We start from the raw sequence: 13,124 nt of genomic DNA, 5'->3' as shown, positions 1-13,124 counted from the left end.
TAATAATAAAATCCCTCTGTCCAGCAAAGAAGTCAGCCTACAGCGATGCAGTGTCACCTAGTGGCCCAAGTCCACAATGACTGCAAGAATTTCTGCAGAGTAAATATCTGTATTTGCAGGCATGGGTGGCGCTGTGGTCTAAACCAGAGCCTAGGGCTTGCTGATCAGACGGTCAGTAGTTCAAATCCCCGCGACGGGATGAGCTCCCGTTCTTCGGTCCCAGCTCCTGCCCACCTAGCAGTTTGAAAGCACGTCAAAAGTGCAAGTAGATAAATAGGTACCGCTCTGGCAGGAAGGTAAACGGCGTTTCCATGCGCTGCTCTGGTACGCCAGAAGCGGCTTAGTCATGCTGGCCACATGACCCGGAAGCTGTCTGCGGACAAACGCCGGCTCCCTTGGCCTATAAAGCGAGATGAGCACCTCAACCCCAGAGTCATCCGCTACTGGACCTAATGGTCAGGGGTACCTTTACCTTGGACGGAGATTTTATTCAGGAAACGGCGTAAAGCAATCATTTTACTTTTCAGTGCATGGCTTTTGGAAGCAAACCCCTGTGTATTAAAAGTGGATCAGCGCTGTGTCTGAGAGGGGCTGTGGGCCAGTGGTAAAAAAACCAAACCCACGCTTTGAATGTATGAAGGTCGCAGGTTCAGTCCCTGTCCAAGTAGACCCGAGAATGACTCCTGCCTGGAGAGTCAATGTGTGTGTAGACTCTCTACGGAGGGCCACCTTTTGGTGTGTTGTTGATTTTAACAAGAATATATCCATCAACTTGTTATCTATCCACCAGGTAAAAGACACGCTTAGAATTTAAAAAAATTACGAGCCCAGGAATATGTTTGACGCGCCGCCAAAACGGCCTCCCACACAAAAATCCACTCCCTGCAATCTCCCCAAACCACGCTTCTTTCCTCATTTCAGTGTTGTAAGGGGGGGGGTGTTGTTAAACAACATGGGAATCAGAAATCCTTGTTGATCTACCGCAAAACACCCTACCAGCAGATCTCGAGCTACCCTCCGCTTTCCCCTGACCACGGGATCCTATTCCACGCAGCAGAATCCCACGTATCTGAACAGGGAGGACAGCCGCAACTGAACTGCATCACTAACACGCTGCAGCGATTTGAGAGGTGTGTGGGGCGCTGTCCTACAGAAATTGCTTTCCGGAGTATGATAGGGCCCGGCTGGGGTGGAAGATGCCGGCAGCCGCGCACACAAAAAAATCTAGGCGTTTGCGAGTGAGGGGATTCGTTCCTAGTATATACGGCGAGGCGCACACGCGTGCTGCTGCAAAAGTGTCTCCACGACCACGTGTGTGTGTGTTTGCCCGTGTGTCTGCTATGGTTCACTGCAAACTCTTCCTCTTCTCGGTTAATTCCACGGATCCCCCTGCCTTTACGTGCTCAGTGGACTGGAGGCGGGTTACAAAAAGATGCACACGACGTTAAAGGGGAAATTAGCTGCGGAAATATATCGCCGCTGAACGCTATGGAGGCGACCTACGGAACGAGGGACGCACTTTCCCCTTAATTGCATGCGGCAGAAGGAGAGCTGCGCACACGCCTGAGTCGAAGCCCTGCCGCCGGATCTTCCTTCCTTGCAAACGCTTCGCTCTATGCGCGTCCCGCGGAAAGAGAATCGAGAGCTTCCTTCGTGGGAGCGGCGCTCCAGCCTGAAAAGGTGGGATTTGCTTCTTCCATGCTCACGTTCCGCGGGGATGCAAGTTGCACGCCCACTTGTTGCAGTGTGTGTGTGTCTGTGCGCGCGCGCGCGCGTTCCTGTTGCATGTACAGTACAGACCTGGATGCGAGAAACGTGCGCTGGCAAGAGCACGCGTCCACTGGGATGCGCGTCGGGGCGTGCAGACCTGTTGCAGGCAAGCGCGTCCCGGCGCCCGTTGCGCGCAGGGCGCACTTGGCGGCCGGCTACCGCCCTCGCCAAAGGGCGGGCGTGGAGGGTCGCGCACGCGTCGGTCTCGTGTGCAGGGTGTGGCCTCCGCCTCTCTTGCGCGGGAGCCGTACCCCAGGCCGGGCTTCCTTGGGTGCCGGAGCCGCTGTTGCCATGCCTGTGCGCTCTCCTTCCAAAGTGCGCCAGCCGAGGACGTCCCGTGGGCTCAGCCCCGCCGCCGCCGCCTGTGCTCCGGAGTCTCCGTCCTGGTTAGCGGCGCTGCTGCTCACTCCCGGGCTGTTTCTCCACCTGCTTTGCCCGCCCAGGAGGAGAAGCGAAGCGGCTGTTGCAAGTAAGTGAGCGGATCCCCTCCCTCTCCTCGCTTTCCTCCGACAGGCGATCTTCTAGGCGCGCAGCTCCTCGCCGAACTTCCCGGGCAAGTTTCTCGGGGGGAACTTTCTTCAGTTCCGGGAAGCAAAGCAGCGGATCGGATTGGGGAATCCGGTATCCGGATCCGCTGCCGCTACAAGCTCTTGGGTCATTCTGGGATCGGTCATTCCGAGCTCAAAGCTCCTAATGCAGGTTTAGAGATCCCTTAACGGCGATTACTCTTTTTTCAAGCCCACCAGCGCGGAGATTTAAGGGAAAGTGCCGGCGTGTTGTTGTCGTCCCCCCCACCCTTTGCGCGCCCCACCCTTTCCGTGTTGGAATACGGAGCGAGGGGTTAATCCAGATTTAATTCGTGTGGTCTGCTTTGACTTTCGGCCACAGGGACACTTGAAGAACTACCGGAGCTGGTAGTAGAATGGCGTGGGATGATGAGAATAATGGTGAAATATTTTGATCGCCCTAAAATTATCCACACATTCCTCTTACATCAGTCACCGTCTCTGAGAACGGTGTTATCTTTTGGGGAAGATCCGCTTGCTCTGGCTTCTTTTCCGCCCCCGCTGTCCCATCGGTATGTGGTCTGATTTTAGGCATGATTACTGAGAACCAAAAGCCTCCCTCTCCCCAATAATTCGGTGGGATTCACTTCCAAAGCATGCATGGGGCTGTAGCTTTAATTTTGGGTCGCTCCCTTCATTTCCCTCTTTTCCACCTTCCACAGCCCCAAGGCAAGCCTCTCCAAACTGCAGTTATGGAGCCCCACCACTACAGCAGGTTGAATCCAATCTATCACTTGGTGCAGACTGTCGGGTATGACTTGGGTGCTTTGGAAACGTTGACTGCATCTGGTACCGTAACTGCATTGGATTCCATGTGCAAAACCCCATAGCTCTTTTATTTTCACATCCCCAAACAAGACTTCTTTGCTTTGCTTGTGGAGACAGAAGTGCTTTGGAACAACTGAACTTCTGCAGTTGTGCACCTTTGAAAGCCCAGGTCTATTTCCCCTCAATTATTTTCCTTGCAATCAATTGAGTGACAGCTATCTGTGTCAATCTTTGTGATAAACGTGGCGTATTGTTGATATAGCATGTTATTGACATCAGTTCTCCTGCCTCCGGTATCACACTCTTGTTTCGTGTCAGATTCTTTCTCTCAGTTTGAGCAGTGTGGTGCATTGAAGTTGGGAAGGTGAATGAATTTCATACTGATATTTTATTCTAAGCTGGATTTTCTGTTAAAACCAGCTTTATTAGTTGTCTTCATCACTGATTCATCTCGTTTGTCTGCTCTTTGTGGTGTTTTCTGTTGCTGAAAATCATCATGTGTTTTAGCATTTCACTGCTCTAGTTCTTGAGGTACATGTTAATAGCTGTTTTGCGGCTTGGTAACAATTTCTGCAGGAGGATGTAGCCTATCTGAAATAAATTTGCAGGGGAAATAGTCACACTCCCATCCCATCAGCATCCAGCAACAATAGCTCTGTAGTTGGAATTAATAGCAGAGTGGATTCTCTGTATTTGCAGAGCAACCTTATGGAAAGAAATACTGTTTTTCTGCAAAATGTATTTCTGCTCCTTAATAGAGTCCATAATAGACTTTCTGCAAAGCCCAAATTTCAACCACTATTGAATACATGTGTTGCTTTTCCCCTGGTCTTTAGGTACTGAATTGTCCCGCTCCAGTTAATAGCTGCAGTGAGATAGTTAAGCATAATATTTATTTTCAGATATTGTAAAAACTTGGATATGCTGATGGACTCATTTTGTTATGCCTTTCAGGTCTGCCTTGTAGCGAGCAGCAAAAGTTTAAGGTGACCTTGTCAGTGTGCAGGTCTTAAATCTGCCAAATCAGAATTTGTGAAGTTGCCTTGAGATGGGAAATGAGCTCTTTGTGGTGAGGTTTAAGGTATGTTTCAACTGTTGAAGAACAATCTCTTGGACCCTAAACTTCCTTTGAGCTTAACTGAGCGTAGCGTACATAAATAAAGCGGTGGTATACAGTGGTACCTCGGGTTGAGAACTTAATTCGTTCTGGAGGTCCGTTCTTAACCTGGAACTGTTCTTAACCTGAAGCATCACTTTAGCTAATGGGGCCTCCTGCTGCTGCCACGCCGCCGGAGCACAATTTCTGTTCTCATCCTGAAGCAAAATTCTTAACCCGAGGTACTATTTCTGGGTTAGCGGAGTCTGTAACCTGAAGCGTATGTAACCCGAGGTACCACTGTATCAGAAGAGTCCCTTTGGATCACACCCAGCCCAGCATCAACATAATACAAACATAGAAAGCTGTCTTCTATTGGGACAGATAAGTGGTCCTTCTACCTCAGTGCTGTCTACACTGACTGGCAGCAGCCCACCCAAGATTTTAGGCAGTTGTCTTTTCCAGCCCTAGCTGGAGATTCCAGGGATTGAACCTTTGACTTTCTGCATGGAAAGCAGTTACTCTATTACTCAGCTACAGCCGTGCTTCTGTAGCTTTCCAGCAGCTGTTATCCAGAAGCAGGGATGGAAAGATCTGTCAAGTTTGAGATTTTTCCAATCCTAAATTTGTGATTAACTCATTTTTTAAAAAATCATTACGAAATTCTTCAGCAATTTAGGGCAAAATTCTCCTAATGAACACATCTTTGTATGCAGTTTTGACTAATTTACACATTTCTGCAAACAATTTCTCCTAATATTATGCATTTTTGTTCGCTGTTTCCATGGCTAAGCACATTTTCACCTAATATTCGCACTTACTTGGTTGGAGAACTGCATCTCAAAATTCAGATAAGTGTGAATTTTGAAAGAGGCCTGTGTTTTGGTCCTTGTTTCAGAAAGTGTGAATTTGGTAAATTCAGCCTTTAATGTGAGCTGAATCAAATCCCTCCTCCATCCCTACTCAGAAGCATGCTACCTCTGAAACCTGGAGGCAACATACAGGTATCAATTGATTTTTCTTCCCGAAGGAAAAGTCTTTCAGTGAGACCTTCAGACTGCTTAAACAGCAGATAGCTTCAGTTTCTTGTAGCAATGCCTTTTTTTGGCAAAGCCCATTCATTATATTGATGCTTAACACTGCAGCAGGAGATGCTTTGCTAGGGTGGTGGGTGGAAATAATAAAACGGTAGCTAAGACCGTTCCAGACGTCTGTTCAGACTTTTATGACTTGCTGCAGAACCCGTTTTCATCCATGGAGTGAATCTAAAATTGCTTGCACCATGGAATAGTAACAATCCCTTTTTTGCAAGTTCGGTGATTACATCAGAGATGCACTGCAGAAATCCAAATGCTGCAGAGGGAATTTGGAGGGGTGTGTGCAGATGATCAAGAGTGGAATGTTAACACTGAAGTTGCTGCTTCTGTTTCTGGCTGTGGAAAGGGCAAATGTCGCTGGTCTCTTTAGCCTGGCATTGTCTTGGATTCTTGCAGATAAGAGGACTGATCACACAGCTTTCTAAATTTGATAGCCGGGGGGGGGGGTTCCTTCATCCTGCTGAGTCTGATTAGTTGCTTAGGAGATGTGCCTATGCACGTTTACAGAGAAATCTGTGTTCAGTGCTGCTTATTCCCAAGTAGGCGCACATAGGATTGTATATGCGTCTCCCAATTCAGCCGCTCTTAATATGGTCTCTCTATGCATCCGGTTTGTTCTCATGTGAACACGCACGGAAGCAGCACTGCAACACTGTGGACTAAGGAAGCTATTCAGTAAACTTTTTCTCAATTAAACAAATAACAATTTTTATTATTTATACCCCACCAATTTGGCTGGGTTGACCCAGCAATTCTGGGTCAACCCATAAAATAAAAACATAAAAAAACCAAACACTTTAAAACTTCCCGATACAGGGCTGCCTTCAGTTGTCTTCTAAAAGCTGTTTATTTATCTCCTTGACATCAGATGGGAGGGTGTTCCAGAGCGTGGGCGCCACCACCAAGAAGGCCCCCTGCCTGATTCCCTGTAACTTCACTTCTCGCAGTGCTTGGTGCTGTATTTGTTCATAGATTGAATTGATGGCAGCACAGCCCTTCATGCAAAGGACCAAGGCGTTAAAGGCGGTTTAGTCTCCACCTCCAGAGAACAGAACCCTTCGTAGAAAGATGCTGTAACACTGCTGGTAGGTGCTATAACAGGTGAAACGATCCAAACATCTTGAAAACACAAGAGGCCCAATCAAACCTGCAATATACCTTGCCCTGCGGTAGCCAACGAGATGATGTTGGACTCCAACTCCCATCATCCCCAGCAAGTATGGGTAATAGTGATGATGGGAGTTGTAGTCCACAGCTACCCACTGTAAGCGATTCTCCCAGCACACAGGTTGCATGGTCCAGTCCTGCCACCTTTATTGGCTGCCGCCTAGTGGCTGCCTCTGGTAATGGCAGGTTCATCTTTCTTACCACCATTGGGCCCAGATGGCTGTGCTTTCATCCCCTCCTGCATCCATTGCCATTTCATCGGTACCTCCTATTTTCCCGCATCAAACCATCAATATGCCCTCATCGCAAATAGCCTCTTTGTAGGCTTCACACCTCATTCCGTGCACACACTGCTTTGTTGTCTCTCTCATCCCTTCCATTGGCTGTACAGTGGTACCTCGGGTTATAGACGCTTCAGGTTACATACGCTTCAGGTTACAGACTCCGCTAACCCAGAAATAGTACCTCGGGTTAAGAACTTTGCTTCAGGATGAGAACACAAATCGTGCTCCGGCAGCGCAGCGGCAGTGGGAGGCCCCATTAACTAAAGTGGTCTTCAGGTTAAGAACAGTTTCAGGTTAAGAACGGACCTCCAGAACGAATTAAGTTCTTAACCCAAGGTACCACTGTATAAACAATACGCAGTGCATGGGGAATGTCACACAAACCGAGACCCTGAAATGTCTGTTTATTTTTCTGTTGCAGAAATCTTGTAGCGGGAGCAGCAAAGGGATGTGAAGCCACCTGGTGACCAAGATGACTCTCTTACCAGGCGAAAATTCGGACTATGACTACAGCGCCCTGAGCTGTGCTTCGGATGGCTCCTTCAACCACCCTTTCTTTGCTGAGACAGAAACGCTCAAGGGAGTCTTTTACCAAAGGGCCAAACTCATCCACCCCTCGGAAGAACTATATGGAAGCATTCGCCCGGAAGACCGGAAGCATCACATCATCATCAACGTGGGTGGCTTCAAGTACTTGCTCCCATGGACCACTCTGGATGAGTTCCCCATGACCCGCTTGGGGCAGCTGAAGTTCTGCAACAACTTTGACGACATCCTCAACATCTGCGACGATTACGACGTGACCTGCAACGAGTTCTTTTTCGACCGTAACCCCGGGGCATTTAGGACCATCTTGACTTTCCTACGGGCAGGGAAGCTCCGGCTCCTGAGAGAGATGTGCGCGCTTTCGTTTCAGGAGGAGCTGCTGTACTGGGGCATCGAGGAAGACAACCTGGAGTGGTGCTGCAAAAGACGGTACCTGCAGAAAATGGAGGAGATTGCGGAAATGAACGAAGCGGAGGACGAGTTTGCGGACGGCGAAAACCAGTGCGAAGCTGTGGCGGAGACGAAAGCCGGGCGTTGCATGAAAAAGTTGCAAGACATGGTGGAGAGGCCTCAGTCTGGGATTCCGGGGAAGGTCTTTGCCTGTTTATCGGTGCTGTTTGTGACTATCACTGCCGTCAACCTTTCCATCAGCACCATGCCTGGCTTAAGAGAGGAAGAGGAGAGAGTAAGTTGATTTTAAGATGCATAGTTGATCTTAAGATGCGTAGGGAGCTGTCTTCAGGCATGTGAGGGGAAGCCATCTAAATGGAAAGAAAGTTGGTGTGATGGTTTTGCAGGCCACCAGTGCATCGCAGAAACCAAGTATATGTGGACATGCAAAGCTGGTTTAAAAAAATATATGGGTGGAATAACAAACTTGGAGATTCATTTGCAAAGCTGCTCCATGATCACGACCAAACAACCAGGGCCCGTTCCTACTTCCATTAGGGTAGGGGTGGGCAGCCTCTACTTCTGCCTCACTTCCTGCCTTGACGAAAAACCAGAGGGAACATTGCACTATTGCCACAAGAGCCAGTAGGAAGGGAGACAGGTACATGCTTGACCAAACCACAGTGCATACACCTAGGGCAGTGTAGGGACCCCCTAGGGCAGGCATAGGCAAACTCGGCCCTCCATATGTTTTGGGACTACAACTCCCATCATCCCTAGCTAGCAGGACCAGTGATCAGGGATGATAGGAATTGTAATCTCAAAACATCTGGATGACTAAGTTTGCCTATGCCTGCTCTAGGGGAGCGACCCTCTAGGGCTAGATGTGGATGGCAGGGGGTGGGGGAGAAATGTGCATTAGGGTATCTTTAAGATCAGCCCTTTGGTTCTTGCTTTAGCGCTGAATTGAAAGGGGCCACGACTGATTCTGCTCTAAGACCCTGTTGCCTGGAGTCCTGTGTCCTGTTCTGGATACCGTACTTTGGGGAAGGATGTGGACAAAATGGTTCAAAGGAGGGCAGGAATGATGGTCAGGGTTATGGAAAACAAGTCCTGTGAAGAAAGTTGAAGGAATTGAGTAAGTTTAGACTGGAGAAGAGAAGACTGAGAAGGGGTGGGGGGTGATGGTACTGCCTGTAGGGCTGTGACATTAGGGATGCTCACATACTCCATTCAGCAAGCGTACATACAGCCTGTGCATGCAAATAGCTGCACTATGCAAATCAACAAGTGTACTCTCACACAAACGCTTGTGCACATGGAGAGAGCTTGTACCCGTGTTCAGTGTAGCACGTGAAGAAACATATCGAAGAAGAGAAAGACTTTACTGCCTCGGTGGTGAGTTCTTCTATGCTGGAGGTCCTCAAGTATCTGTTGCAGGACGTTCTCTGCTTCCTACTGGCTTCAGGGAGTGAAGAGTTAACCCTCCCTGCAGAGAAAGAGAAGGGGCAGCTCCACCTGCTTCTGCTTTCAACCCTGGTCTGTCTTAGTATGCGGCCCTAAACATTAGAAAAAGAGGATTTCCTATCCTTGATAATAGACTCATAGAACTATAGAATTAGAAGGGACCACAGGAGTCATCTAGTCCAAACAGGAATCTTTTGCCCTATGTGGGGATCAAACCCACAACCCTGAGATTAAGAGTCTCGTTCTCTGCCACATGAGCTATACAAGCTATACAAGCCAGCTGTACAACTTCAAAGTGTGGTTAACACAGCAACGTGAACAGGCACCTGGGGATCAGGGGGCCAGTCACATCTGGCTATGCAGACAGCAATATTAAGCACAGGGTTACTGTCACCGCCCCAGAATTACTCAAGCATCGAAGAAAGTGAGGGCATGATCACACTGGGCTTAGCAAATGTCCAGAGCCCAGATGTATTAAAAGGGTATAGCTGGTCATGTCTAAGTTTAGCATGGTTTATATAAAAAGGCAGTTTATAATATAAATCTATAAACTTCTTCTTTTTTTTTAATGTAAACTCTGAGGAAACTTGGATAACCTGTCCTGGCAAATCATGTGGAAAATTTGACAAGAGCTGGTAGCTGCTGCCCTGCATGGCTGCATGTTCTAAAGCGAAAATTTAAGCCTAGTGAACAGCGCAGGAACACCTGATGTTAAACAGGCATCATGGGGTTATGTCCTTGGAAGAGAAAACCAGGTAAAAGTGGGATGTAGGTGATTTTGAAGCACCTTAAAACAGCCAGAGCACTGCATTTCAACCCATTTTTAGTATAAGTTGTAGATCAGCAAGGAGCGCTCTGTTGTATTGTTGAGAGTTTTTCATTTTGAGAGTCTTTATACCCAGAAAGGTGGCCTTAAAATATTTTAAAATTAAAAATGAATACATAAATAATACAGTCATACCTCAGGTTACAGACGCTTCAGGTTGTGTTTTTTCGGGTTACGGACCGCCGAAACCCAGAAGTACCAGAACGGGTTACTTCCAGGTTTTGGCGGCTGCACATGCGCATAAGCGCTAAATCGCGCTTTGCGCATGTGCAGAAGCACCGAATCGCAGCGTGCGCAGACGCGCCACTGGTGGGTTGCAGACGTCCATCCCGCACGGATCACGTTCACAACCTGCGCGTCCACTGTAAAGTGAAGATGCAGCACATAGATACACTCGCATAGGTGGCTTTTTAAAAGCATTGGGCAAACTTCTGTGTTCTTAGCAAAACCTTTCTGCCAGCCGTTTTGTTGCTCACGCAGTCCCCTTCTCTCCCACTCTAGGGCGAATGTTCTCAGATGTGCTACAATATTTTTGTAGTGGAATCCGTCTGCGTGGGGTGGTTTTCCTTGGAGTTCCTCTTGAGGCTCATCCAGGCGCCCAGCAAGTTTGTGTTCCTGAGGAACCCCTTGACCCTGATCGATATCGTCGCCATCCTCCCCTACTACATCACCTTGCTGCTGGACAGCACTTCGCTGGGCAGCAACAAGAAGCCGACCTCCGGCAACATCTACCTGGACAAGGTGGGCCTGGTCCTCCGCATCCTGCGTGCCTTGAGGATTCTGTACGTCATGCGGCTGGCCAGGCACTCGCTGGGCCTGCAGACTCTGGGGCTGACGGCCCGCAGGTGCACCCGCGAGTTCGGGCTCTTGCTGTTGTTCCTCTGCGTGGCCATCGCGCTTTTCGCGCCCCTCTTGTATGTGATCGAGAACGAGATGGCGGACTCTCAGGAGTTCACCAGCATCCCTGCCAGCTACTGGTGGGCCGTGATCACCATGACGACGGTGGGATACGGTGACATGGTACCCAGGAGCATCCCAGGCCAGGTGGTGGCCCTGAGCAGCATCCTCAGCGGCATCCTGCTCATGGCCTTTCCCGTCACGTCCATCTTCCACACGTTCTCGCGCTCCTACATCGAGCTGAAGCAAGAGCAGGAGAGGATCATGTACAGGAGGGCGCAGTTCTTAATGAAAACAAAGTCCCAGTTAAGCAACGCATCACAGGGGAGCGGCATGTTTCCGAGCCTCTCTTCAGAGACCAGGAATGACGGCTGAAACGGAAGTTTCCACGTCTGCCCTGTTGCCGAGCAAACAGCGACAGGATTTCTCTCTCTCTTCTTTTTAATCTCGGCATTTGCTTCGGGAGGCTTTGGGGAGAGATGGCATTGTACAAATAAACACGCAAAGGGCTTTTAGCCATTATGACCGTGGGGACTTGGTTCATCATTATGTTGTATTAGCATTGCTATTAGGGGGTGGGGGATAAGATTGTTGCTTTCCAGTAGGTTGCACAATTTGGGATCATGAAATGGAGATTTGTTTATTTTTTAAAGGAAGTACACCGTGCATCGTTAACCAAAAGGAGAACAGTGTAAAATTACATACTGGGCACAGCTGTTGCCATTTGTAATGTAAAGAGGCAGGCCGTTTTCCAAGAGAGAACTGACTGTGAATGTCAACATTCTGATCTTTCGGTTAATTGACCTTTTGTTGTTTATTTTTACCAAACTTTGTGAACTATAACATCTCGCAGATCCAGATTTAATCCTTGGATGTATAACCCGTTGTTTGTACTGGAGTTAGGAAGTCTGTGGGTCACATTTGAAGCAGGCTTAGGAATGTTTTATTTTCTTGCAACCCCACTTGCTGACCTCCCAAGCTTCAAACAGAGGACACATCAAGCAGTTTTGGATTATATTCTGAAGATAAGCAATAGCAGCGCATTTCAGCTATAATTTAAATTGCAGCAATGAGCTGCTTGTTTCTATGGCCACTTCTCAATCAGGGCATTTCAACCTACAATTCTCATTGGCCCCAGCAAGCATGGCCGGGGGAGGGGGGTAATGATGGGAGTTGTAGTCCTACAACTTCTGGAGGACTACCAGTTCTCCATCCTACCTTCAATGAAGCACCCGCTTACTGCTGAGTCAAGTAGCATTTCCTGATAGGCAGTCAGGCACAGCCCCAGTGTCGCTGGATGTGATTTCTCTTTTCTGCGAGATGGCTCATTATGTAAAGTGTCTCATACCCGGTTCCATCGTGTATGCAATACCAACAGGAGCTCACAGCTTGCTTTTAGCACCATTTCCCTTCAGACTGGTTAGGCATAGAAAGGAGATTTGGGGGGGGGCTTTATAACTCCCCTCCTTAGTTCTCGTGTGCATCATCCTCTGAACATTTATGAGAAAACATACGGCAGTCATCCTCTTGTCTCCAGGATACTGATTGTGCTAGTTTGACCTGATACAGCTGTCCTTCTGTTCCACACCCTCTAATGTTAGTAACACAAAGCTAGATAACAGAAAATCCAAACAGAATATGCACCCAAATGCCACACCAGTCATTGTCTCACGGTTGTTTTCTTTTGCACAGGATAGAAGGAAATAAAACTCGCTATGTCTTAATCCAGCTCCATTGCCGAAATTACTAGTGTGATAGCTGCAACAACTTCTGGACGTATGGCTCCTTTCAAGGGGCAAAGGAAAATACTGGAAGCAATTGCTGGAAATGTAGAAAAGAGAAAAATTATATGGATGAGTCATTGGAAACTTAGTAAGTTTCCCATGAGTGAAACCTAAAAGGCGTAAAGCCTTTTGTTAATTTCCTTGTCCTTCCTTAGCGTGGTAAGTGCACCATAGCAATTGGATGAAATATTTTCAGAACACACACACACACAAATCAACCAAGGGTCTGATACAAATTGGGTTTCTTTTTCAAGAATCTGGGCATTTTTGCCTGCCTGGATTGCACCACACGCTTGGCGAACCCGTTGCATGACTTGGCCACAGTCACAAAATAATGGCTGTGTTTCCGCTGAGGAAATACTGTACGCAGCTTTACCACATGAGCCCTTGCAATTCAGGCTTGCAGCAAACTGCTTGTACTCAAGTAAAACAGCCAGTGCACTGCGTCCAGTTTTGTCAACCCCGT

At 48.2% G+C, this 13,124-nt stretch overlaps 1 protein-coding gene across 4 annotated transcripts; it reads left to right on the top strand.

The window, feature by feature from the left end:
* The first annotated feature begins 1,035 nt into the window (after positions 1 to 1,035).
* KCNG1 (potassium voltage-gated channel modifier subfamily G member 1) lies at positions 1,036 to 12,598 on the top strand. 4 transcript variants are annotated; one of them, XM_082226187.1, is made up of 4 exons: positions 1,830 to 2,239; positions 4,059 to 4,185; positions 7,170 to 7,979; positions 10,479 to 12,598. In XM_082226187.1, the coding sequence occupies exons 3-4, from the start codon at positions 7,221 to 7,223 to the stop codon at positions 11,247 to 11,249; spliced, it is 1,530 nt and encodes a 509-aa protein (XP_082082313.1). In that variant the 5' UTR covers positions 1,830 to 2,239; positions 4,059 to 4,185; positions 7,170 to 7,220; the 3' UTR covers positions 11,250 to 12,598. The 4 variants fall into 4 exon arrangements, with proteins under 4 accessions (XP_082082312.1, XP_082082313.1, XP_082082311.1 ...); XM_082226186.1 differs by lacking the exons at positions 1,830 to 2,239; positions 4,059 to 4,185 and adding an exon at positions 1,036 to 1,680; XM_082226185.1 differs by lacking the exon at positions 4,059 to 4,185.
* The last annotated feature ends 526 nt before the right edge of the window (positions 12,599 to 13,124 follow it).

The sequence above is a fragment of the Podarcis vaucheri genome, assembly GCF_965113315.1.
Source record: "Podarcis vaucheri genome assembly, chromosome: 6".
NCBI classification, from domain to species: domain Eukaryota; kingdom Metazoa; phylum Chordata; class Lepidosauria; order Squamata; family Lacertidae; genus Podarcis; species Podarcis vaucheri.
The sequence above is the reverse complement of the archived record's forward strand: the minus strand, read 5'-3'. Positions and strand labels throughout refer to the sequence as shown.

Coding starts and splice junctions, on each gene's coding strand:
- KCNG1 (XM_082226186.1), top strand. CDS start 7,221: ATGACTCTCTTACCAGGCGAAAATTCGGACTATGACTACAGCGCCCTG. Junction 7,980..10,478: donor TAAGAGAGGAAGAGGAGAGA/GTAAGTTGATTT, acceptor CTCCCACTCTAG/GGCGAATGTTCTCAGATGTG.